Below are 27267 nucleotides of genomic sequence, written 5' to 3' on the forward strand. Positions count from 1 at the left end.
AAGTTACAAAAAAATCATAATTAAAGGCAAAAATTGTGTAATTATGCAGTATGGAATCTCTTACCTTCAGTAAATGTTGCAAGTACTATTAACAGCTCTGCAAATCCACTTTCCTAACAGGCATTCAAAAAACATACATTAATTACATTAAATTGCAGTGACATTAGGACTTATGATTTAATTTTGGTTTGGCATTCTTCTTCAGAACACGGAATTTAATGTATCCTATGGCAGGATAAACAGAATTTTATCAAAGAAGAGGTCAACCATTTGGACATTATACAACAATAACTAACTGCAGTCCTAAGGGTACAATAAAACCCATGTGTCATTCAGTACAAGTCGGAACTTCTGTGGGGAAATGCATTCACTACTATAATCTAACACAAGAAACCCATATTCTCAGTGCTCTTAGAGCTGTGTTTTTAAAAATGCATTTGTTCATGTTTTACATCAGGGTCATCAGTACATACAATTTTGTGGCTTCAGTTATGCAGACCAATACACTTCAAGTTTAATGCATTTACAAGTAAACATATAAAAACTGCATGTATGGACAAGAAGAACTTGCCAATATCACACATGAAAAGCTCAGAAAATAAAAGCTTGTAAATCATAGCTCCTAGAGAGCTAGGAGAAGGACAGTAATGTCTAATATAACTACGGATAAGACCAAAGCCAGGAAGCGTCTATGCAGGACATTAGAGGCAAGAGAGTTTTGTTTCTGAAGCAATTAACAAACACACAGTTTTATTCTAACACAGAGGAATAATTATCATTATGAATTTTACATATATTTTAGTTTGGTTGTGATGAGAAAACTGTTTTCTTTTCAAAGGCTCAGATTCTTATGCTGATTTTTGAACTATGTAAAATACAAGACTGACTTTTCTGAAGTTGCTTGGATAGTATATTAAGAAAAAAGGAACATTCTGAAGCAAATTTCTCTAGTATGATCTATAAGGCAGGATTAAATGGTAATATTAACGTTTTTCCTACCGGATATTTATACCTTGTAAAATCTCGAGGCAGGCTGAGAGTAAAGAACCTAAATTGTTTTAATATTTTCTTTGCATAGAAACAATTTTTCTTCCTTTTAGTATAAGGAATTAAAAATACATATCCTGTTTACTTATCTTGTAGGAAAAAAATGCCCTGTTTCTACAGCCAGATAAACAATTTGAATGTTCTAGACATCAAATATGTTGCTGCTCTAGTACAACAGACATTTCATACTAGTTAAATGAAAAGCTTGAATGAAAAGTCTGTAAGATTCATTACAGACTACAACATCTGTTTAGTAATACAGCCAACTGGAAAACTTCTATTCAAGAAGAAAGTAATATATTCCTGAACAGCCAATAGATCCACAGGGATTTGACTGCTTAATTATTCAATATGTTTGTCACAACTTCATTTGAAGTTCTAAATCTTAACTGTAAAACAAGAGACTAAAGGAATATTAACATCTATAAAAAGTTAATCTCTCTGCAGGTTTCTCATAAAAATTCTGAGATATTACAAAAGAATGAGTCATCCACATTTCAGGCAAGTCATGGTAGTGCATTATGTGATGTAGTCTTTAGAAGAATTTATGTGCCTCTTATTAACTGGATCTAAGTAATTATTTTCTCAGAATCTTACTCAGAGCTCCTGAGATGATTTTTGGACAACCCTTCTTGTTCCCAGTTATGAGGCACACATTGAATTTGGGTCATATGAATATAGTCTACATCTTCAAACAACAAATGAGATTTAGTGCGAAACTCATTATAGGAGAATGGCACGTTCAAGACTCCGTACAAGAATTCAAGAGTTAACATTAACTTTTGTACATAAATAACGTTAATGCGATTTTCTAAGTATTAAATAAGGTTGACACTAGTAGTCTGGGCTAATGACCTACAGATTTTAATTCTCTTTGAGGTAAAGACAATTGCAGAAAGAAAAAATGTTTTCTTGCTCAGCAAACCCAAGAAAGAAAAAAGCTCTGGAAACACAGTAGGAAAAAATATTAGAACCCTAATGGGGAAGAATACTGAGCCTACGACAGCATAGGAGAAGTGATTAGTCTCTGGAATACAACTCTAAATACTTACAACCATGGGCACTGCAGGGTTTTCAGCTACTAATGTGGCAATCACCAAGAGGTCATTCCGTAGCTGATAATCGCAGCGCCGGAAGCCATGCATGAGAAGGTCTACAAATACTTCTTTCAAAGCACTTAAAAGAAAATGAAATGCATTTTACCTTTCCTTTGATATTCTAATGTTAGACAGCTCCATGTATATGAATCCTTATTCAGAATCATACTTTTCAAAGCCTTAGGGTTTAACTGCAAGTGAAATTACTTAAAACTTTATTATGAAATGGACTCTTTTGGGTACCACTTGACATCCAATTTATTCATATATGCAAGATGCATGTATTAAAAATTGCACCTTCCACTGTTTGTTTTGTAATTAATTATTGCAAAGACACAGTATTTACTCAACCGTGGAACTGGACATTGCTGAATGATGATTGAGAAGAAATACCTAATCTTAAATACTTAAAACAGTCTAACAGGAAGAACCTGTTATTTACTCCAGCAGAGGATCTAGAAATAAACCTTGTATATCATGGCATAGAAATTCCTTCTAATTTTATAACATAAGCATTTCAACATTGAAGGAATACTAGCCTGTTGAGCCTAACGTGGGAGCTTGAAAATGCTGCAATTAACTTTTTTATGGTATAAAGCAACAGACAGGGTTATTTCTCCTGCACTGTGCAGCAGAACACCTTGTTCTTGTCCTATAACAGCAACAACTGTGTTAATACTGAAAACTTAATGAGGACATAATAAGAGATCCATTTGCATTTCTCTCAGTCAATTTCAAACAAAATGGTACACCACAGAATACTTTAGATGTCTCCAAAATTACAACATTAATTCATAAAATACTCTATGGACTTACTGTACACATTCCAAGGTACTGAGCTGATTAACAACTTCTTCTTTTGAGGTGTTTTCTAGCAGGTTCCATAGGATATCTGAGGAACGGAACACCAGCTGTCCTGAGGGATCAGCACCATTTAGATACAAACAGAGCCTGCTGGCTGCTTGGGCCTTCACCATTAGTCCACAATTTCTTCCTGAAATTATGAAAATATGAGTAATTAATTCTCTGTAGGCCAGTAATTGTTTCAGGCATGTTCACAGAACAAATGATCTAGGATCAGTGGTAATGAGATTATTGAAAGAACAGTTTGTACTAACCAGAGATGGAAAGATGCTGGAGAGCTTTGAGTACCCACAATTTCTCAATAAGTTGATTTTCAACTAATGCTAGTGACAAAACAAGAGTTTCTGCTAATCCTCCTACTTCAGCCATCTGGATTTTATAGCTTGCACTTGTTGGCTGGTAACCTGCATATAAAATAGCTTTAGTTATAATGCAATAAATACTCAGAATTTTGGTTATTTCATAAAATGTTCATCCTTTCTCAGGAAAGAATTGAGAATCAAGTACCATATTTCAAGCAGTCAAGAAAAAAAATCCAATACACAAGACCTGCTTTTCTTGTATCTGAATAGTGCCTAAAACATATCCAACAGACTCACTCTCAAGCAGACTTAAATGCTACATAAATTAAATGTTTCTTAGGATTTAGACAATGAAAGCAAAAGCAGGGTTATAGAGGTGAAAAACTTTCTTCAGTCATGCAGGAAGTTGTTGGTGCACAACCTAGTTCTCTTTGGTAGCCTGTTCACTAGAGAATTATTGCATTCTATCATCATATTACTTAAAATAGGTGAATCCAAACTTTGATTTACAAGGTTGACTTTTTAATGTGTCTGTTTTTACTTTTGTCCATGCATATGCAAATCTGTATTTTATTACTGAATTATGGGGAAGGTGAAACATTGAGAAAATAAATTTATATTTATAGATGATAACTCATGAAATTAAATTTTATCTTAAGCAGCTTAAATATATATGTGTGTGTATATATATAAATATATGTATGTCTAATGTCATGAAGTACAAGCTTGATAAATACAGATAATGCACATGGTGAAATGAGATTTAACTAAGCATAAACTCTGATAGGCTCCAAGTTGATACTACTTTATAGATAAGAGAACTCTGCAGGGTCGAACTTTGGCAAGATTTACATATATTCTTAGAGATGAAATATTTGACTTTAAAAAAATCACACTGAAACACATTCTTCATTTTAAGATAACATATCTTATTTTCCAAATCAGAAGAAGAATAACATTGCTCAATTACATTCACTTATCCTGATGGAATTATTTACAGATACAGAACTAAATGTACACAGAGCTACTTGCAGGATTTGAGTCTTGTTCATAAGGTAAAAACAGATTTGGATGCTTTCATAATTCTAGAATTTTGAAAGGGCTGTAGTAGCTGCAGCTTCTTTAGGCCTCCTAAAATAAATGAAAACTTGTAAGAGGGCACAGGACTAGTATCACACTGCGTGAACGCAGCAGGGGAGCACATTGACATCAAGCATGCTCCTTGACCTGCACTTGTAAGCCAGACTGTGGCAGTGTTCACCTGACGTTTGGCTGCCTATCCATCCAGTGCTGTCTCAGAGCACAGTGATGCTGTGCCCCTGAGGGAGGGGATCTGTGACTGACTTCACCTGACAACAGTCTCTGGCACCATCTAAGAGTCAAAGGAATTATGTAACAGTGGATTCTGACCATGCCTGAGTTCATGCATAGCCTCTTTCTGTAGAGACAAGTCACATGATTTATTCAAACCTATGCTCAAATGTGTCCATACAATACAAACTCAATCAAATTTAGAGAGGCTCAGATCTATCCCTCACAACACAAGTGAAACCAGAGCCGCTTCTCTCCAGGCTACATATAAGCAAGCAGAAAACTACATTTCTCTTCTTATAATTCTGATCCTAACTACTTTTTTTCCCCCTCCGCTACCCACATTTCAGAGATCTCATATCAGTTCACAGTTTCTGGATGCTATTTAATGCTAATTCTGTTAAGTGTAAAAATTAATTCCTTGTACAATAATGAACTTCTTTCAGATTTAGAGTATGCACCTCTATAAAAACATGTTAATTGCACATTTGCCAATTATATATATGCTATATATTTAATATATGAGATATAGCAACCATAGTTAAAAAGAAAAATTCGTTGATAGCTAATTAAAAGAGGCACTTCAAAGTAGCTGGGATCACTAAAAAGTAAAAATACTGTGCTTTACCTGAAAGTAGTTTTCGTGGTAGCTCCATATTATAAAAGCTAACAATACACTTACAGATTTGTATTTTAACTTGAGAGCTTGACACTCTCATCAAGTAACCTGTCAGAAAGAGAAATAAATGTAATTTACAGACTTTTCAATTTTTTTAGAAAGTATTCTTAACACAGTATCTTCTTTTTACAGCACCTAGTATTACCTGTGGTCATATCCCCTACAAATCTGTAATCTAATGCAAAGTTCATAAAATATTCAAGAGACAGAGACTCCCACACCAGAGAAGACAAAGGGGTATTAGAGGAGTAGTGTAAGTTTAATCAAAAAGTTACCTTCTGTTTCATGGCTACAGAGACTTATAAGACGCTGGATTTTATTCCAGACGTTGTGGAATTCTGAGGAAAGCTACTACACCAAGCTGTTGTCAATCATTACCACGTCATCAAAAACTCTTCTTCTAAGCAGATATGATATGAAATAAAGGGAGCATAGAAAGAGATCTTTCTCACATGAGAATTTCATCTAGAGCTACCAGTGTGTAATATGAATAACATACACAATCTTTCACATTTTAGTGTCTTTTTGACATGTAACTCTAAAGAGAACTGTCAGCAACTAGGCGGTCATTCTGCTTGGAATTTGTGAAAATAAAGACTTCTAAAAGTCTTTTTTAGACTTGGATTTGTGAAAATAAAGACTTCTAAGAGTCTTTTTTTACCCATTTCAAGGATATTTCTTTCATGTGTGACAGGCTGATTGGGCTACCTTTCTACCATTTATGTCTTACTATTAACTGAGCCATATTATCACTCTTGCTCTATTCTGAATCCTTTTAACCTACAGTGCTTACAGGATTTTCTTTGAAAATCACAAACGTGACATGAAAGAAGATGTAAAAGGATCACAAAAAGATATTTTGGCATTTAGAGGTCCAGTGACATTAAGACATGACTTTGACACCTTTTCCTCCACAGCACTCCTAAAAGAGATTTCTGAAAGACAGAAGCTCATGGCTCAGATGCAACAGGAAGCTGAAGCCAGAAACTATTGCTCTTAGTAAGGCATGGCATTAAACTGTCTTGTACATTGCCTTTGTAGGTGATAATTCTCAGGCTTTTGGGTTTTGAAGGTTTGAGCTGGAAGTCAGGAGTTACTGTTTCTCACTTGTGTCTTCCATTTGGTTTCAAAGCAGCAGGAAGGATATGTGTTCCTCACATCCCAGGTTTCAGTGTTTACAGTAATACCCCCATTCCTCAGATCAAAATGAAATGAAACAGGCTATATACAGGTTTAATTCTTCATCTGTACTGATAAAGTATTTTCATGTAGCTTTTGACACTGGCAAATAGATAATTCTGCTAGCCAATCTACAGGTTAGCTGTAGAGCAAAGTAAAAATTGTTTCTAATACTATAAAGCACAGAGGATTGAATGAATAATTTAAAGAAATTACTTACATTTACTAAGGAGTAACAATAAATTAAAATCCTGCTAATAATACAGTTGATTTTATTGTAGCATAATAACAATTTTATTGTGGCATATCAGGTTACACTCACCCAGGTGTGCAATGGATTGTGAAACTTCAACGGAATAGTTTATTTCATCAGATGATTTCTTTTTTTGAAATGGTAACCTGAAAAATGAATTTTTAAAATATTACAGCTATGCTTTAATCAAGGCACCAGAAAAGTTCAGCAGCTCTTCTCTTCTTCCTTGATAGTTTTTGCAGATAAGGACACTTTTTCCAGGATGAACGCATTCTTTGCAATGCTGATTCTACACTGAGAGCTTCACAATCTGCAATTACATGTTGGCAATTAGTGGTACATATTCATAAATAATACCTTCATAATTCAAATATGATGCAACAAGATGTGCTGAACAAACAAATGTAATTTAAATGTGTAAGACTAACTACAACCTAGACACTGCCAGGCTACTGCAGAGCTAGGCTATGTACAGACATGTGCAGAGGTGGAAAAAAAGGGATCATATCTCTGGGCAAGACCTCTTGAAATGGATAAAAGTAAAGCAAATAAACTGACTCCAAGTAGCCCAACAACAAATTTATTTTTAAGAACCGAATATTAATAAATCCTCAATAACATATTCAAAATATTCAGATATGACATAAACATGTAAGTGCTAAAAACTGTCTGACAGTAAACATTACAGTATTATGCTAAGGTCTCTGCAGCACATACTGTAGAAGCAGCTTTCCGGTAGGTTTACCTCTGTAAACACTGCCAGAGAAAAAAAAAAAGAAGAGAGAAAATAATGGAAGAAATGTTGGGGGAAGCAGGGGAGGGAGAAACAAGACATTAAAAAAAAAATAAGTGGGAAGAAGACAAGTAAATAGAAGCAGTTATGAAACAGTGGAATATTTTACTGGAGAAATTAATGTATCTGAAAATGAATCTAAAAAAACCAAACCAGTCCCTACCTCTGGTTAAAGGAGTCTCTGTCATATGAAGTAGTAGTGAATTGTGGTGTAATTTCCATAGTACAGAAATTAAAGCAAAACCCAAGGGTGCAATTTTCCAAAATATATTCATTGCAGAAACCACAATTAATGCTGAACTGCTCTAACAGATGAAAAGCCTCACAGCTGCATTTTATCGACTTTATACACTCATTCTCAGTTTTGTCACGCTTCTACCAAACACCAAAGAAAATTAAACTCCGTGATGTACCTCCTCATTCCCCACTGCGTGGCAGCAAAGACAAGCAGTACAACTGAGGGTGATGAGGGAACTAAAAGATTCAGCTGAGAAGTTCTCTGTTTATTAAGCCTAACAGCTGAGAGGAAGCTATGTAAAACTGTATTTGAATAACTGTTTTACTATGCCACTAATTTTCTATCTGGCAGTTTGTTTTTTTTTCCTTCCTTATTCTCCCTAAGTTTTTAAACTCACTTAAGAGCTTGTCTGAAACAGCAAAACACACCTCAGTACTACTTAGCTGCTGAATCTTTTGAGGCCAGCAGTCCCAGAATGACTTAGGCAATAAGACACCTTGGGGAACCTTGCTTCCAAGCAAGCTGGGGCCAAGTATAACACAGTTTTGAATTATGTAGCATCTAACTGCATAGATCCTGAACTATTAAAATGGGCCCCTCCTTCAAGTCAACAGAAATTGGACACAAGTAAAAGACAGTTGATGAAAAGGAAGGATGATATAATGGATACCTTGCAGATACAGGTGCTTTGTAGATAGATACTGTATGGATATGTCAGTTGCCTTAGAAAAGGTATAAACATGTTAATAAGCAGTGTTTAAGTCCCTAAAAGAGGGGCTGAGGTACTTACCCAAATAATTGAATAAGTTCACATAAAGGCTCAGTGAAAGCTTCTTGTTCATTCATTTTTTCTGCACACAGGTTAAGAATTTTGGTAATTTGTGCTACATTCTTAAGGGGCTTTTCATGTAAAATTAAGGAAATAATATAGTTGTACCACTATGAATCAGAAGAAAAAGCTGAAAACTGTGCTCATCACACCTCAAAGACACAATCAAGAAAAAATAAGACCAATGCTTCCAAAGTTAGGTGTTTAAAAGAAGTATGTGAGTCAAAACTTAGGCTTTTTGAAGCAGCCTTACTTTTACATAAGTACAACTTTTGCAAATCTGACTTAGCTGTCTTCTTAGCTAAACTCACTGGAAGTTCAGCACTAAATTTCTAAAAATGAAGGATGAAAAGTTTTACATCACAGTGTCAGATTTACCTATCTAAATTCTGAGACAGCCTTGTGATATTTAAATTGTTTTCTACTCTATTCCCAAGTGACTAACTGAAGTTTGAAAATCTGGACCCAAATACATATTGAGATTGAGGCACAAAATCAAAACTGAACAAATAACTGAGACTGAGAAGTTACTACCATTCCACTGACTCATAGAAACTGCCTTTAAGTACACAACTCAGCTGTAGTGTGATGCCTTAAATCACTGTGCAGTTATCTGAACTGTATGAAATTAATCACATTTTTCTGTATGCTGACACCCTTCCTAGTACGTCTCATTATTGGAACCTTTCACTTTGTAATGTAAACATGAAAAAAAGTTAGTCTGACTTCATTTTTCCTTAAAATGTCTCCTTACTGGAAGTCATTGCTTTTTTATCTGCTGTTTCTTAGGTAGTGGCAATTATAATGCTTTTCTATTCTGAATTGAAAGTACACCAGTTACATTTCGGCCGCTGTACAGGTGAGAACCCTCTTTTGAATTTTGTGACAAATGAATATAATATCCAAGAATCTTGCCAACCTAGCAGCCTTGGCTGTGTGCAGACAAGAAGGCTAGTGGTGAGGATGTATGTGGATCATCCCTATTCTCCACGTGGAAGCATAATACAGCATCAAATACTTGGCTGAAAAGTCAGAGTATTACCATACATAAAACACCATGACTTCAGAATTCTACAGCGGCAAAAAGGATACAAGTCCATTTTCAAAATGCTTGACTACCTTCTTGAGAGTTTTCAGCTGCTCTTTTTCCAAATCTTTCTTAAGTAAAAGAATGAAAAGCAGGTTTTAATTGCAGTTTGCCCTAGAACATTAAATGATTATGTTTATCCCCTTTTAAGTTTAAATGAAAGTGCAAACCAGATTAAAAAGTTTACAAGACACAATGAAATTCTGAAAGTGCTTTGCAGCAGGATTAACTCCACAATGAAGCCTCATTTCTAGGTATGATGTCTGTTCTCTTGTAACTGAAGAGGCTTTTAAAAACTCCTGTTCAAACGTGTGGAGTCCTCTTAAATTCTTTGGGATTCTTTGCAATGCAACTAAGAAAGTCAAACCTATGTCACCCACAACATAAATGTGTAAGCATGTAGATCTAAGTGGCTTAGAGTGCTCTGCACCACTAGGAAACAGCCTTCAAAGCTGAAAACAACTGAAGTGAGGATATGTCAGGGTGTGTCAGCAATGTACAGCATTCATCTCAGCTCTCCCGAGCACCTGCAACTTGAGGCAGGCCAGGAAGCCGTTTCAGGAATCTACAAGCCCAGAATCCTATGGGCATTTTATCATATATCTTACGCTCTATACAGAAGCAGTAAACAATATCATCTGGCACTTTTTTCTTCAGACAGCAAGTTTATTCTATCAGTTCTGTATTAAAAAAGGGGGAGAGGGGAAAGATATAAATACTTCTCTGTGGAGAATTAATTTAAAATGTGCTAAGTTTAATCAAGTTCTTGTTTAAGAGTATAAATTATCCATATTTTGGATCAAAATTATTTGATAGCTTAGTGAATTTAATCTGCCAAATCATCTTGTGGAAACTAAAAATCATCTGGAAAAAGCCCATGAGATGCTGCTTCTCCTGTGTGCCTAGGTAGTTGTATTTATTCTTCAACATTGATCTTTGTGCATTTCTCCTTCATTTAGAATCACCTCCCTGGAGAACTGTTAGCAATTAACTTGGACAATTACATGAATTCATGACATACTTTCAATAAGGTTGTATGTATATCTGTTTCCCACTGTAGGTTTCAGTACTCTAAAATTAGCAAACAGGCTAGAATTCTTCACGTCTAGTTGTTGAATGCACATGCTTTTGTCTTTTTTAAGTGCCTGTGTGATCTCTTTCTCTGCGTATTTTTAACATAAACCCAGAATTGGCACAATTTTTTTATAACAATTATCATCTCCAGAAGCATTCAAATACCAGAAGAAATACTCAGCTTTGTGCTCTGTAGCTCCAGTCACCTGTGCTGGAGTTTATTCAGGGTGGGTGCACTAAAGTAACTGTACATAATATTTGTCTAAGCCCCATTACTGCCTGTGTAACTGAGATAGCGAGGTACCAGGGTTACTTACTGAGTTATCAGGGTTACTTACTGAGTCCGAACTTTTGAGTAGTTTGATGACGTGATCCAGATCCACCGATCTCAACTGGGTATCCTGAAAAAGCAACGCTTTTAACTTTTTTTTTTTTTTTTTTTTAAATCTCGAGATTTTGCTTTTAAGGTTTTTAAAATGTGAAATAGCCGCGTTAAACCAATGTGAATTTACCCGGGGACAGGTAAATCCAGGCTGTGTGCGGAGTACAAAGCGGGGCTTGTTCTCAGTCCGAGGAAGCCGGCAGGGCAGGGCAGGGCAGGGCAGGGCAGGGCAGGGCAGGGCAGGGCAGGGCAGGGCAGGGCAGGGCAGGGCAGGGCTTCCGGGCCAGCAGCAGGGCTGGCGGTGCCCCTGCCCGCGGGAGAGCTCACCTGAGCGGCGTCCGTGGTGTTCCTGCGCCACTCGCCGCCGCTGCGAGAGGGGCCGAGAGCCGGGGAGCGAGAGGGGCCGAGAGCCGGGGAGCGGGAGGCCGCTCGTGAGGCGAGGGGCTCGGCCGCGGCCAGCGAGGCCATGGCGGCCCCGCCGTTGCCATGGGAGCGGCGCGGCGCCTCCTCCCGGCGCCGGGGCCCGGCCCGCCCGCACCGCCGCAGCCCGCAGAGCCCGCCCGGCCCCTCCTGCCTCGTTCCGCTGCTAGGGCTCTGCCACGACCCCCGCGGCTGACACCCTCCTCCACCCTGCCACAAAGTCACTTCGTGGGCTGTTATCTGTGAACGCGACCTCGGCGAGAAAAAGCATTTCCCCACCCCGTGCGGTGGAGAGGGTCGGCGGCTCCCACATGCTGTGGAGCTGGAAGGGAAGAGGCTGGTCAATCCCTAAGAAATAATCATGAAAAAACCCTCCAAGAAAGATCACCATGACAAGCCCCAGACAGGAAAGCACTCCCTTGAGTAGCATGGCAGCGGGGCAGGGGGCGAGAGGAACCTTTTCTCTGCATAGACCAATACAAAAAAGTAATAAAGGCAGGGACAGAAGGGTAAGGGGATGTAGATATGTTCTACTTGCAAACAGCGAGCAGCTGTTTGAGGCTTAGTTGACAGCTGAGATTCAAGGACAACACAGCGCTTGGTGGGCTTGCAGGTACTCTTCTGGACTGCTCACTTTAGCTGCCCTTCCTAGGATTTGGATACTGATGTCTATATAACTTAGGTCAAAGTAACAAAGTGCTTATATAGCTTGGGTTATCAGATATCTATGTAACCTTAATATCAATATAACCTAAATCATGACTTTTTATCAATATAACTCGAAGAATATCAATATAACCTGAAGGATAGCCTTCTATACTTATATAGCCTGAATCATAGCTTTTACTTATGTAGCCTGAATCATAACTTCTATACCTGTAACCTGATGCTTATATAATCTGAATCATAACTTTTGATACCCATATAATCTAATATTAATAACTTTTTATACAATGTAATGGCTAGTATATAGTTAACTAGTTGCTTATATGCAGAATAGAGAAAAAGAGAAAGAAAACCAAAACAAAACAAAACTTACCGGGTGTATAGTTTTAGAGATAGGTAAGCGTAGTACTAATGAGAAATTGGCAAGCCAAAGCCAATTAGCCACAATACGAAGAATTTAGGCCGGTTAAGCCCAGATGGACCAAAGTTATACCATTGTAACTGCGCATGCCCCGAAGACAAAGTTGAAAAGTTCAAGTGCGAAGAAGACTTTAGAAGCCTTCATCAAAGACCCCTGAAGACCCCCAAATTGGGGAAGTGCATGAGCAGTGCAAAGAATTATCTAATAACCATGAGATCATGCTATGTAAATTAGTTCCAGCACGTATGTGATGATGCTGTAATAACACAGCAACATTAAGCAAAATTTACTGTATAAATATACTACAGCACTTGACAAAGGCGGCTGAGTTAAGAGGAAAAATCCCCCTCACCACCAGCGCTGCAATAAACAAGTACCTGCTCTACAGACACTGGTCTGTGGGGATTTATTTCCAGCCTATCTTTCAGGCATCAATAAACTTTGGGCAAGTTGCACACACGTCACGTTGGATACGCACATATCCCAAATCTTTGAGTGCAGGCCCTGTTTCTGCCAACCTCAGTTTTCATTAACGAATAATTAACTACAGTGATTCCAAACAAATATTTGAATATGTGAATAAATTTATTAAATGCTAATATAGCTGTTTAAATCTCCAGACAGCTTTTATGTGAAGTGATTCATAACAATAAAGAAAGACACCTTTCTGGCTCCAACTATAACCAACACAGTTCTTATTTTCATTTTTTCCAGCTTGTATGCTACACCCCTCCCATTTCATACCTGCCTTCTGCAGAAATAAGGTGCATCTCACGTTTAGAACTCACATATGCTATAGAGTTCTCTTTCCATCAAAGGGTAAATACACAATATTGTGTATACTCACAAATATCCATGCACACTCTGCATTTAGTAGAAATTCATCCTGTATGCAACTCAAAAATGATGGGAAAAATATAGCCAAGCATAGTACGGGACTCTGAATTTAGGAAATGCAATGACTCCTTTGACATCCACGACATCCTGAGTTGCAATCATAGAACCCAGGTCATACAAAGGCAGGACCTGTAGCACATTACGTAGTTCCCTCACACCATGTGACAATGCAGTTGGAGCTGGTGTTCGACACTTCATCTGTCCATGTACACACACCTCTCCATTACTCTAACCACTTTACTGGCCCTTCCATGTTCTACTTAAATATTTGTTTCTGTGAACATTCTGTTTTGTATCTGGGCTTACACTGGATGGAACAAGATTTTCTATTAAGCAACTGAGATTAATTGTGCTGACAATGCTTGTATGTCTGCAGGCAGTTAGCTGAACAAGCTGAATATTTTTTTTGCCTTGGTGCCCAGCTAGGAACTGAAGTTGTACGTATTCAGTTTTAAAGCTTATATAAAAAAAACCTGCTAACACTTATTTTCATTGTAGCTTAACTGGTTCTAAGTTTTGTTGCTCTGTATTCGAATAACAAATGTATAGAGAATATACCTAAACTGGGCAACTTACTCTGTAAATTATAAGCTTAGGTCACATGCCATTTATTGGCTCACTGTTCCAAAGATCATATCACAAAAGTCCATTTGCTCACTGTGCACCTTCTTCAAAATGAAGCTTTTGAAATTTGGGATGAAACCTACGTTATGCAAGTTTGACTACAAGGATTCTGCTGCCCTTGGGAAGTGGCAAATGCCCATCCTCAAAAGCATGCATCAACTGTGAAAATATTTACTCAAAAGTTAATAAAGCTCAAACAGGCTTATATTGTATTTTAATCACATCTACCTCTTCTGTTGGTAATGAAAATATTCAAGACACCAAGGCCTTACTTATGAGAGTATTGATTTTTAAGTCTTACAAATGCTAAGAAAGATGTTAAAAAAGTAGACTTGATGTAAAGAAGATTTCTGTTTTGAAAGACGACAAATTATTTTGGTGTGAAGATAGTTCAGCAAACTCTATTCTTGAGGTAAAACTTATATTTTTATAAAACCGCAGGATTCTGTGTGTAGGACACAGCTGTGTGTTAGAAAATCAAGATTACATATCGAGGTCTGCTAGTAATCTCCTGTTGACTTTGCTGACTGAATTATTTCCTCTACCACTTGGTATTTACTGTTTTACAAATTAGGTTGCAAGCTTTTAAAGGACTATTATTCAGTATATACCTTTCATATGCTGCAATGGGGGTCTTCAGGTCTAGTCAAGTGATGTCCTTTCCTTGGCTGTATTGAATCTGTAGGTCTTTAAAGTACAGAAATCAGAGTCTTCTTAAGAATCAGTCTGTTGACTCCTTGACTTCCTTTTCTCTTTTTTTTTTTTTTCTGTTCTGACAGACCTTCTGTGTTTGATATTCACAGAAAAAAAGGAAAAGACCTGTGAAGTGGCTGGCGGTAGACTCAACCGTAATCCCGTAAAGTCAACAGAGCTTCCAACATCTGGATTTACCTGCCTGTACTATTAAAATACAGTGTTGAGGTCATGGGGTGGTAAGGAATTGATGGGAACTTTCACACTGATCTTTATTATTGTAAGAAAACACGGCAAATCACAGGACACACTTGTACAGTAACACTCTTGTACAGTACAAGGTAAGGCTGGACAAAGGTGTAAGTTTGGGGCCCCAGCTGCCGGCATAATATCAACATTCAGTAGAACAAGCACTGAGATATAGATACATGGGGAGATGAAAAAAAATAAAAGCCATGAAAAGACAGACTTTGAGGTCCAAAATGTTACTGTTAGGTTAGGCATGGCACAAACAGATATTAAATGTTCTGAATTCTAAAAATACCTATATTCAATTTGGGAGTCTGGGAAGGCCATGTAACCTAATGTGAAAGCAATGCAGATGCTGCCAGCTCCACTGACCCATGCATCTTTACTTCTCTGCACTCAGCACAGTTTATGCTGCCAATCAACAGTTAAGCAGGATTATACCTCTCATGTATTGTTTTCCTCTTTCCTTTCATGCTGGTGTAAGCCTCCTAGGAAAAAAGTTACGTATTTCCAAATGAAGGACTGCAAAGTGCTTCACCTTTTTGTTTCATTTAAAGAGTAATGCTTTTTCATACACACAACCAGACACTTGGCAAACTTACTGGTGCCTGGCCAAACTTTTTGTTGAATGAAAGGTGGGCTGAATATATGCTGATAGTACTGTAGTGTTTGTTCACTCTTGTGTTCTGAAAGCATGGAGAATATCTTAGAGCAGGATAAGGGATATAGCTATCCAGTGTATCTGTGTGAAAAATCTGTTATCCAGACATTGAAAGAGAAATAAATTCCCCTTAGAATGTTTTTATGAACTCACATTCAAGTTTTATCTCTCACAGAAAATGCTGATCAAAGCACCCACATATTGTAAAGAAACACAAGCTAAAATTTATTCGGCATAAGCACAGAAGAAAAAGCAAAATACCTTACATTGATTTTTATTGATTTTTGTGTAAAACACAGTCTATGGAAAAATAGATAAAGAGCATTACTAATAATTTATAATAGCCCTGTTCAGAGAGACAGCACGAACAGTCTGACAAACACAACTACAAAGAGAATATTACACATGGGAGACATATTATGCTCACTGTAAGACACTGCCAACAAGGCATGAGAAACAATAAATAATGACAGAGATCATTGTTCAAGTCAGTTAAATGTGTCACTTATTTTAAAGGCTGTAATCTAATTAATTCAAGCAGTATCATACAGTGATACAATATCAGTACTGCAACATTACTCATTATATTGACAGAAAATACTACAGGATGAATAGCCAAGAAATCAAAACCTTGTGTATTAGGAGATGCACTGTCTGCAAGGATCTATGCATATGCATCCATTACCACTGCATATATGAAAATATTATACTGAAAAACTCAATCTATCTAATTGTATGCACCTGATATATCTAACTTTTAGAGGAAAGCTGTTTCCTAGCTATATTCATACCTGTGAAATTTATAGCTGCTTGAGAACTCATTGCTTTATATTAATGAATGATTTCCTTTAATGCTAGTTGGGCAGCTAATAACATACAGACACAAACACAGAGACACACTATTTTATGGGCAATTAATGCCAAATAAAAATATGAATGTACTTTCTCATGTTGGCACATCATATAATTCACAATGTTGGAACAAAAAATTAAATATGGCACCAATTCACAGTAACCATTACCACAAGCTAAAGACCTTGCAAAACAATTACAAAATAATTAATCTCTGAATAACTCAAAAAATCTAAATAATTCAAGAACATGTGCACTTAATTAACTTGTACATAGTTTCCACAGTTAATAGAATTGTAAGATAAAATTAAAGACACACAGAACCTGTAATAGAACTCTATTTTAGACAATGTTAAGAAAGAATACCTTACTATCCATAGAAAACAAATAACCTGTTGCTAAATACATAGAGGTCTCCATTTCATAGTATGTGTACAATTCTGTATCACATATTAAGCACTTTTTTTAAAACTGTACAGTAATTAAGATAAGTTAAGCTTATTTCATTACTTATTTTCATTAGGAAGTTAGGCAATTTATATAAAGCTACACAAAAATATTTTTATAGCAGGCTATTCCTCAAAATATGTATTTATTCTCCTAAGCAACTAAGATGTCTAAATTAATTTAGTTGTTTATATTCAGGCAATCAAAACTAAACAATTAGCCTCAGGTATTTTTCCAACAAGAAGTCCTATGGTGAGTTCTATAGAAGTCAATGTGTTTGGTCACATGAATAAAGATCCCTTGTGGGACTAAATATGTGCTGGATATGAAGCTTGCTAAATGCATGACTGCTGTTTTACCTTCAGGCTTAATAGTGTCTTGTTAGAGTGAATTGGTCCTTAAAGAACACTACAAAATATTAAATCACAAGTCAACATGCTATTCCAGTTAGAAGTAAATACATGGCCTAACAGGAAACCATATGTCATTTTTGTAGCATGAATATTTCACAAAATACCTTCATATACTTGATCTAAAAATATTATCTATTTATTAATACTTCAATATTTAAACCTTTCAAGTAACGTATAAAATTAAAACACATTTTTAATTTTCTACACACAGTTTGAAAAAAGGAATGACTCATCATTATTCTCTCCAGACACCTTTGGCAGTTTAAAATTTAGCAGTTTAATCATTCTTGAAGAAATTTAATGATGAAGTAACTTTTTGCATAGGAACGAGGGCCAATACATTTCTGTATATACTGTCAGTGGATGCATTACAGTACAGTATCTATGGACTTTGACAGTAATTTTCAATTAGTACAGTATCATAGTTCTGCAACATTATCCCTATTGCATAAAAACAAATAACTGTAGGGAACATGAATGTTAATTACATATTCTACAGAAGTGTAAAATTACTGTAAAATAATAGCAGAATATTTAATTTTGAAATGTAGTCAGATTGTCAACGGTAATACTTTCTACCTATATCTGTTCAGAGGTATGAAATTCTGCTCTCAGTTATACCAGCCCATTCTAGTGATTTTTTAATTAGGTTTCATGCACAGGACTGGGGTAGAACATAGCGTGATATTTATACCATTAAAATTCTCCAAGGCTTTGTATGTTCTAAGATTTTTTGAATTAATTTTATTTAAAGGAATGAAGCACAATGCTTCAACCTTGTGTGGTTTCACTCTGCAATAATGAAATAAGAAACAGTCCAGGACATTAAATTCTGCAAGCCTCTTAAGAAATATACACCTTTTGGTACTGGAATGGAATTACAAAGTTAAGTTAGAAGTTGTAATTGTTACTTGTTCTTCATTTTTATGTGAAAATCTCATTTGTATTAGTTTAGGCTCCTGTCTGTCTCCAGCAATGACAGGATTTTCATTTAAATGTCTAGAAAGTTTGATAAAACAGTATTGTACTTGTGTATGACCACAAGTATCACTGAAATAGCTGCATATTGGAGGAGGAACAATTAAGTAAGAACCTTGAAACAAACTTATTTGGCTTTGGAAATAAGAAAGAATGCAAACATTTTTTATTTATTTGATAGATTTATTGAACTTTTTTTTTTTTTCTGTAAAAAATGGGAAAGTTTCAAATTTCTAAAATTTTTGATAAATTTTTGGAGAAAGTAGCTGTTAAATGCAGTAGTCCACAGGCAGCACCTGTCTCAGATAACTCCAAAATTACTGATTTCCAAGAGGCTGAGAAGTTATGTTAGGAAAAATCACTGGACACCTGCTTTCTTTTTGGAAGCATCTGTCACTTGTCAGCTACCAATTATAGCTGTTATTATCATTTACTTTTCCAAAAATGGTGAAATAAAATGAATTCTTTTCCTTCCAATTGATTCCATCCCCAAAGCTTAAAAAGGAGGATAAATCTGAGCTTTCCAACTATGTGAAATTGAAAATTTGTGAACTAAAAAATAAGTATCAAATATCTGTTGACGGGCATAACATAGCTGTTTTTTTCAAAAAATGTTTTCACAAACCTCCATTTTCAAAAAGAATCCATTGACATCTCATTCAAAACAAAACATGTCTAGAGACATATAAAAATGCTTAAATTCTGAAAAACCATCATGCAAGTATTTAATTTTTCATCTCTACATTTGAACATGCTTAAAATGAAAGAAAGTTCAGCTGTGTCTCAATTTGTAACAAACCCAGAATATACACAGGCTTGATGTGTAAGTTTAGGGAATTTGAATACTAGAATAAAAATAAAATGGTTGTAAATATTTTGAATTTGAAATTATATTAAGAATAACTAACATGAATTCTTTAGGCTTAGGTTGGTATAACTGGGGGCAGAGTTTGATTCTAGAATCTTGTTTTTCTGTGAAGCTGTTGGTCTTATTACAACCAGAGATAATGAGATTTACATGACCAGTGATGTTTAAGGATAAATTCAAACTTAATTCTGTGTATTTCTGATGTATGATATTACCACAAATTCTTCCAAAGTAATAAATAATAAGAGAAGGTTCAGCTAAGAAAATCAGAGATTTTAAACAGTGCAAATATAGATAAGAAAAAAATACTTTCATACAAGCAAAGAAAATTAGGACCAAATACACCCTCTGACTCACTGAAATAAAAGTTTTGCTAATTAAGCAGTAGTAGCCTGAAGGTATGAGTTGAGTTTGGCTATTTTGATAGAGAAGAGTAATTACTACTGGAAGAGCAGTAGTAATAAATAGTTGGAACATTATTTAGAATCAAACAGGAAATGCAAATGTCAAGGTTTAGAGTTTTTTAAGTATAAGAATAATAATTTGGTTTCTCAAAACTTCAGGCATAGCCCAGAGACACTTGTAAAAGTTAGACCTTTATATAAAAATAGAAGATTGGATCTGCACAAAAAGATACTAAGAATTTAAGACACATTCTGGGAAATTCATATATAACAACTGAAACTCCAGTGTAGACACATACGGAACATGAGTATTGTGATGCTTCCAACATATTGGAAGTTTCACAGTGAAAATGGATTTTTATTGTTGCTGAATTCTCAGCTTTTTGTTTTAAAATGTTTCCTCATATTTCAAAAGCATTAAAAAAAATCAAAAACTAGTGTGCACACATATCTTTTTATAAATGTATAGCACTGTTTTGAATCTTCATCATATGATTTATGGAAATAAAGAGACGCCAAAGGTCTAAAATCCTACATAATACTTCGGAAAAAAAAAAAAAGGTGGTATTAGTACAATACTCTTTGCTTACAAGATGTACAATCACACCATAAGTGAAACGGGGTTTGCATATTCAAATCATGGAATGGTGTAAAACCACACACAGATAAATGTACTGTACATGTGCAATACACTTGACCAAGTGCAAGGTGCTGCATCTGGGTCAGGGCAACTCCCAGTATCAACATAGACTGGGGGATGAAGGGATGTGGAGCAGCCCTGCCCGGAAGGACCTGGGGTTGCTGGTGGATGAGGCTGGACATGACCCAGCCACGTGTACTCACAGCCCAGAGACCCAAACGTGTCCTGGGCTGCACCAAAAGCAGTGTGGGCAGCAGGGAAGGGGAGGGGATTCTGCCCCTCTGCTCTGTTCTGGTGAGAGAGACCCCACCTGGAGCATTGCATCCAGCTCTGGGGTTCCAGCACAGGAAGGACATGGACCTGCTGGAATGAGTCCAGAGCAGGGCCACCAAGATGATCAGAGGGCTGGAGAACCTCTCCTGTGAGGAAAGGCGGAGAATTGGGTTTGTGCAGCCTGGAAGAGATGGCTTAGGGGTGACCTAATTGCAGCTCTCCAGTACCTGAAGGAAGCCTACAAGAGAGCTGGAGAAGGTAATGGCATGCAGTGACAGGACAAGGGGGAATGGCTATAAACTGAATGAGAGTAGGTTTAGATTGGGCATTAGGAGGAAATTCTTTACTGTGAGGGTGCTGAGGCCCTGGAACAGGTCGCCCAGAGAAGTTGTGGATGCCACATCCCTGGAAGTGTTCAAGGGCAGGTTGGATGGGGCTTTGAGCAACTTGGTCTAGTGAAAGTTGTCAAGGCCCATGACAGGGGGGTTGGAACTTACTAATCTTTAAAGTCACTTCCAACTCAAACTGTTCTGTGATTCTGTGAGCATTACAAATTAATTTGTTTCAAACCCTGGTGATTTCCGAAATAATTTACTTAATATTCTGAACTCATTAACCCAGGAATATGGTTGTAATAGAAGAAATACTGCCCAGAAAATGTGGTATTAATAAACAGCACTCTGACACATATGCTCTAAGTCAAAAAAATATCTGAAAAGCCTGGTTCTAATAAATAGTATTGTGATATAACTGTGCAAAGGAACATTAAAATTTTATTTCATAATCAACTGCCCTCTGTAATCCAAAACAAAAATATTTTTGTAGTTAGCAGAAGTAGCAGTCTTCTAGTTATAAACTTCTCATAGTTTGGTTAAGAGCTTGTACTATATGCAAAGCAAGAGACTTTACAAAGATTCCTACTTAACTAAACTTCTAAAAATGCAAGTTTATGACAAAAAAACCCAAGCCCAACATGTACAACAGTGTTAACAAATATCATCACATTACAGTTATCCTTTCTGGGGAGAGGTGTGGAACAGACCCACTTACTTCTTCTATAACATGGCTTTTCTCCCATCCTCTTCGAATTCTCCTCAGTTTCCTACTTACACATGGCAAAAGTAATATGATCTTACCTAGAATTACAATGGAAGGCAGAACAAGGGCAAGAACAAAATTTGGTGGTGTATAAAATCTGTAATACTCTTCTTCAAAAGCTCTCTTCCATCCGTAAATCAGGACATGGAAAGTACTTATAAGCAGAGCAATGTATCCAAGTGTAGACTTTGAAGAAAGAGAAAACAGGAAAAAAAAGAGATATAACAGCACTTGGTCCTTCACCTGACAACTCTAATAATGCATTATTTTACCATTTCTACTAGACATCAAGTTAAAATCTCTTAGCTATTCACTACAATAAATTAGAAAGATATGGTTGTGGTGGCCAATGAACCTACGTTACAAGGGACAGAGAGTTCTCAGTAAAACAAGTCTCTAGTACCACAGGGACTTCATTAGGTTAGGGTGACCAGAAAGGCTTCTCCCAGGATGCATTCTTCTGTTATGGTAATCTACTCCAGTTTGGCTTCCCCGGTTGGCTGTCAGCCTCTATCCCTCGTCACTCCCCCAGAGCTCCCCATTGGTCCCCATTCCCTAGTCCCGCCTTTTCCCCACCCCCAGATAAAACCCCTGAGCTGGGACTTGTTCTTGTCTTTGCCCCTGAATCTTCGGCAGTGTATAAGCAGTAAATGCTCCTGCTGGATCATGCAAAGGCCCTTCCCATCTCTTTGCGACCGACTTTATACTGAAGCTAGCCGTGCGTTTGTGTGTGCGTGCATGCATGTGACCCCACAGAGCTGGACAGAGACAGTAATACATGGTTTTAAGTTCACATTCTGAAATTTACAGACTGAACTAAGCACTGATTTACAGAGTATCTCTGCTAACATCTACAGGCCTTAGTCAAAGCTGCAATGATGTCCGCCCAAATTCTAAGTAAGAGAAGCCAACCTCACGATATGTATACTAAGAAGGAACAATTCCCATGTAGTTACTGGAACAACATCCATTATGATTGGAAATTAAGCTTCCTAATTCTTAACTATGAGGATAGATCACTTCCAAGATTCCTTATTATGGAACAATGCAATTCCGTTGTAAGAGATTTGGGCCTCAACTTGCATATTTTTAACACTCTGAGATGCGCAGCTTACTTCTTCCTCACAAAGGCCTACATCCACTTGTCTGATGTTAGCATAAATCATCCCCTACCTTCTCCATCAGTTGTTGCTGATTGGTTAATGGGAATATCTGAACTGCAGGGCTTGGGCATAATAGCACAAAGCAGTGGTGCAGTTTACCATAAACAGGCACTGCTGGATAAGAGGTGAAAGAGAAGGTTCCCACAGCAGCCTGCAGATGACAGACCTTGCAGCACATGAACTTAGAGCTTGCCACAGAAGGTGGTGATAATAGGGGTCATTCACCAGTTCTGTGAATCTGTCTTTTTAAGGACCCTGTAATTGTAATGCTTTGCAGACTTGACAATGTATCAACCTTAATTTTCGCAAAAGAAAAGAAGTCTACTATGCTTTGACTTCTGGTGGTGATCAAATGAAGAAAAACTCTGGCCAAAACTGATGTAATGACTACCTTGGCTGGGAAACATTTGTAGAAAATCACTGAAACAGAGAATGAGCATTAAGAAAGGTATCTGGCTACCAAGGTATGGTTTAATTCCAGTAGACAGACAAGCAAAGAAAAATGCAGCCTAAGGGTCTATAGTAGGTAGTGAAAGAATTAATTCCTTCTACTTCAAGATTAAGTAGTTTCTAGGGGAAAAAGAATGTCTGAGCTAATACTACTTGCAAAGATTCACAGGTATAAAGGTATAAAAGGAAAATACGTGTGGTAATTTCTTGGGATTGGTACTCTGTTTTTTGACTTGCCAATATTTATGTATCTTTTTTTGCCAATGTTTTCAGGGGCATTTTGTTAAGCTTTAGATATGTTGCATACTTCTCCTTAAAAAACCAATTTGCTCCCAAAATATCCCACAGTAAACAGAACACTTAGACAAACACTTGAGGATATGAAAATGGCATATGTGGTATCTGAACAGAACTTCTGGTAAGAAATTTGGACAGCAAACAATACTATCAAACCTAATGTTTTAATATGTTATTGCATATTTTTGTTGGTATGACTGTCCTGAATTCATTGTTATATCACTGCCAGCAGGGAGAAGGGCACAAGTGAATCATATCCCTTATTTCCTCATCAGGATTACTGATGGGAAATGTAACAATTCTTGAAAAAAGAAACAGAAGTGCAATATTATACAGTCATTTCCAAATTATTTTAGTGCTTATTTTAATTCAATTTGCAATCTATAGTTTTGAGACATCTATATATATATCTTTGTAGCTAATGGTCAAAATGGAAACTAAGAAGTACATCAGTACCTTTTAAACTAACAACACAAGGACAAGAAAAACATATGATGTGCTTTTATTAAGTTCTTTTTTTTCGCCCTGTGAAGAGTTGCCATTGTTGGTAGGGCATGTGCTAGTGTGTACTGGACAATTTCAACCACACATCTAAAAAACTAACAAAGACATTCCCACAGGAGCTTCTGTCAGCTACTAATGCTATCTGCTTCAACTGGGCCCTTAATTACCATTACCAGGCACCAGATGATAATTCCTTTAAGAGCAGAGGACATCTGAAAGGAGCAAGAAGCAATACTATTTCTTCACTGCTAAATTCACATTGAACACTGCAGTGAGCAGCAATATCAGTTGTAATTCTTGGGAACCCTCTGCCTGGGCTTTAGAATGGCTGCTGGGAAAAGTGGAAGAATATCTTCAGTTGCTTTGCTTCCTTATCTTCCATAATACTGTGTTTCCTGAAAGCTGAGTAATAGATTAGCACATTTCCTATGGACTCCCAATCTTTTAGCTTTTCTCTAAGTCCTCCCTGTTCTGTTTCTTTTCCTTCCTGATCAAAGTCAGCTTTTAGCCAATATGGGAGATTCCCAGCCAAGGCTACTGATAAACTGGACAAACTGGCATTGTTTGGGAAAGGAACCAACAAAAGTTAGAGGTGCAGGAAAGAAGAAAGATAAAAACCCCTAAAATGTTCCCAGCAAGATATATGTATTTAGAGACAAAAATGTGCTGTGGGGCAATCTGCTTCAGGAATTTCTACATTCACAATGGTCGAGTTGTTTCAAGCAATTTATAAATACAAAAGATATTTTCAAAATTCTATGTTTATGCAAGATATACTTCAGATTCTCCCAGTAACAGGATATTGCTAAACTTATAAACTGTCTGTAGTAACTTCTGACTGGAATCTTACCTATAAACTTGCTAAATACTCAGGCCTCAGTCTTCTTTACTCTGGGGAGAAAGTGTCCTATTTTTGTGGGAGAACCAAGGCAGGGCAGCCTTTCTCAAAGTGTATGCACGAGAAATATTTTAGTAACACTGCCTCCAAAAAACTTTAGGATTGTGCTAGGAGAGAAAAGGAGTATCTACAAAAATGTCAGCTTCCTACTATTCAAATGGCAGATTTGTGTTGTTTTTTGCTAAAAACCATGAAGCTCAGCTTTCAAAACCAGTCTGCTCTGTCCATTGCCACTTTAAATGATGGGTTTTGGACTTGAAGTCTTAGACTGGAAAACAAAAGCAGCCATCATGTTTACATTATATATTTACAGTTTAACTTTCCTCACAAGACTGAAGGACCCAGTGCAGCATAGCTTGTATTTTATTTCCTTGTATTTTATGTGACCACTCAAGGACTGGTTTCAATAAATGACTTTTTTTCTGTTTGCAGTGTGTTGGTTTAGGCTGTTTATTCTGCCTGCTCTGACAAAATACGCGTTCTTTTGTATTTCTTGCCCACGTCTTCCTTTGCTCCTTATCCAAATATATTTAGATGAGAAAAAGAAGAGTACTGAAGTGGCATTTAAGAAAACTGATGCATTAGTTTATCAGCCCCAGCTTTCTCCCCTGCTGCTTTTCTCAGTAAACTTCAACTCTGGGTCACGTTAAGGTGCCTGCAAAGTTTCACACTAAGTTTCCATCATCTAGGATCTCCTACTGAGAAAACTCTTAATCACTGTCTCATTCTGTGGTTCCTCTATCTGGATATTATGAGTGTTTCTCTCCAAATCATAAATCATGATGAAGTAATCAGACCTTTATTTTGTACAGTTGTCAGCTCTGTACTGTAGCAATTCCTGTTTTCTGCTGGTCTTTTAGCTCCTTCTAGGACTGACACAGTAATTTCCTTCTGCACTATTAAACCTTCTCATATCTCACTTTGCTCATTCATACTATGAGCGAAGGAGTGGTGCCTGCACTGCCTGTCCTCTCAAAGTCCTTTTCCCTTGATGAAGCAGGCTGGAATTTTTGGGGCTGCTGACACCTGCATTTGAAACCAGGCTAGGTAAGATGGAGGCATCTCCAAAATAATTTGGGATATCAAAGACAGCAATGATTTCTGTGCAAAAATACTGAGAACTGTGTTTCTTTAGAGTATTAGGAAGACCGTGTTGGAAGTCTGTTTGAACTGCTGAAGGTTGGGGAGATGCCGCTTAGGGCTTGTACTACCGAAACAAGGCTAGTCTATACTGCAATTGTTAATAAACTCAGATTTTCTTAGTATGTTCTAGTGGTAAAACTCTTTAGGAGAGGTCAGACCCTTATTTTGATGAAACTGCATTTACTAAGATGAGCAAGCAATAGTGTGTTGCTCTCAGCAGGAAGTGCTGAGCTGGGAAACTGTCTGAGTGTGCTGACTGACTGATTCTTCATCTGTCAAATGTGAAACAATTTCAGCAACTGGTACGGCAAATCATCTGAGATTCAGGACTAAAGTAGAGACATACTGCTTTTCCCAGATGAAAACAAAAGCAGCAATAGGATGATGGATTAGTAGTTCTATTGTTTGTTCCCCTGACTTAGAGAAGATTGAGAAATTTAAGTTCAATTTTCCTTCATTGCACTACACTTCAGAAGAAGAAAAATATAAAAGAGAGTAAGTATTACAATGTTTTTTCTGCTCTACTTGTATACTGGGTACAGTGAAACATGCAGAAATACAGACTCCTTTTACTTTAGTAAGCAATCACTGGAAGTCTGTTTTCTGACTGAGGAAAACAGGAAGACTTTTTTTGACAAGTAACTAAATGAAGAATAACTTACATCCTGAGAGTTAATGACAAAGTAACTATTCATTAAGAAATTTTTAGTAGTTCAATACTTTCATGATTAAGAATTGCAAATGACCATAGTTCATTACCAATACCAGTTATCTTCTGCACATAATGCAGTATGAACTGTAACATGCATCCAGAGCAAAAAACTTATTCCCAAATTCCTCAAAATACTGACACATGGGTCATTAAAATTCATAATTATTTAAATTTGGAACTATTTTGACTTAATTTACGGTGGAAATAACTGCAGTAAATATGCAGTTGTATTGGCATTATCACTGCAATTATTGTATGGGTTTTGACTCAGTCACACAAGCCTGAAATTTGAAAACATGAGTAAGGAAAAATAAGACACAAATGCCATGTTTGTGGCTGGAAGTTATTACTGGATAAAGGC

At 36.9% G+C, this 27267-nt stretch overlaps 1 protein-coding gene across 18 annotated transcripts in view; it reads right to left on the reverse strand.

Annotated features, from left to right (window-relative positions):
• LOC125327083 (metalloreductase STEAP2) overlaps positions 1–27267 on the reverse strand; it is an 81404-nt gene that overhangs the window by 43656 nt on the left and 10481 nt on the right. For 7 of the 18 annotated variants that reach the window (XM_048306027.1, XM_048306046.1, XM_048306035.1 and 4 more), the window contains 10 exons: positions 21778–21925; positions 11092–11154; positions 9685–9746; positions 8554–8663; positions 6802–6878; positions 5250–5348; positions 3263–3412; positions 2961–3138; positions 2100–2223; positions 65–113 (listed from right to left, as the gene is read on the reverse strand). In XM_048306027.1, the coding sequence (XP_048161984.1) occupies positions 65–113; positions 2100–2223; positions 2961–3138; positions 3263–3412; positions 5250–5348; positions 6802–6878; positions 8554–8663; positions 9685–9746; positions 11092–11154; positions 21778–21925 (1060 nt within the window). Of the gene's footprint in view, positions 1–64; positions 2068–2099; positions 2224–2960; positions 3139–3262; positions 3413–5249; positions 5349–6801; positions 6879–8553; positions 8664–9684; positions 9794–11091; positions 11155–11462; positions 11634–11712; positions 14948–21247; positions 21926–27267 lie in introns of those variants that run through there. The other 11 variants (XM_048306064.1, XM_048306209.1, XM_048306097.1 and 8 more) reach the window with 10 other exon arrangements.

Source organism: Corvus hawaiiensis, chromosome 1 (genome assembly GCF_020740725.1).
Source record: "Corvus hawaiiensis isolate bCorHaw1 chromosome 1, bCorHaw1.pri.cur, whole genome shotgun sequence".
In the NCBI taxonomy this organism is placed as follows: domain Eukaryota; kingdom Metazoa; phylum Chordata; class Aves; order Passeriformes; family Corvidae; genus Corvus; species Corvus hawaiiensis.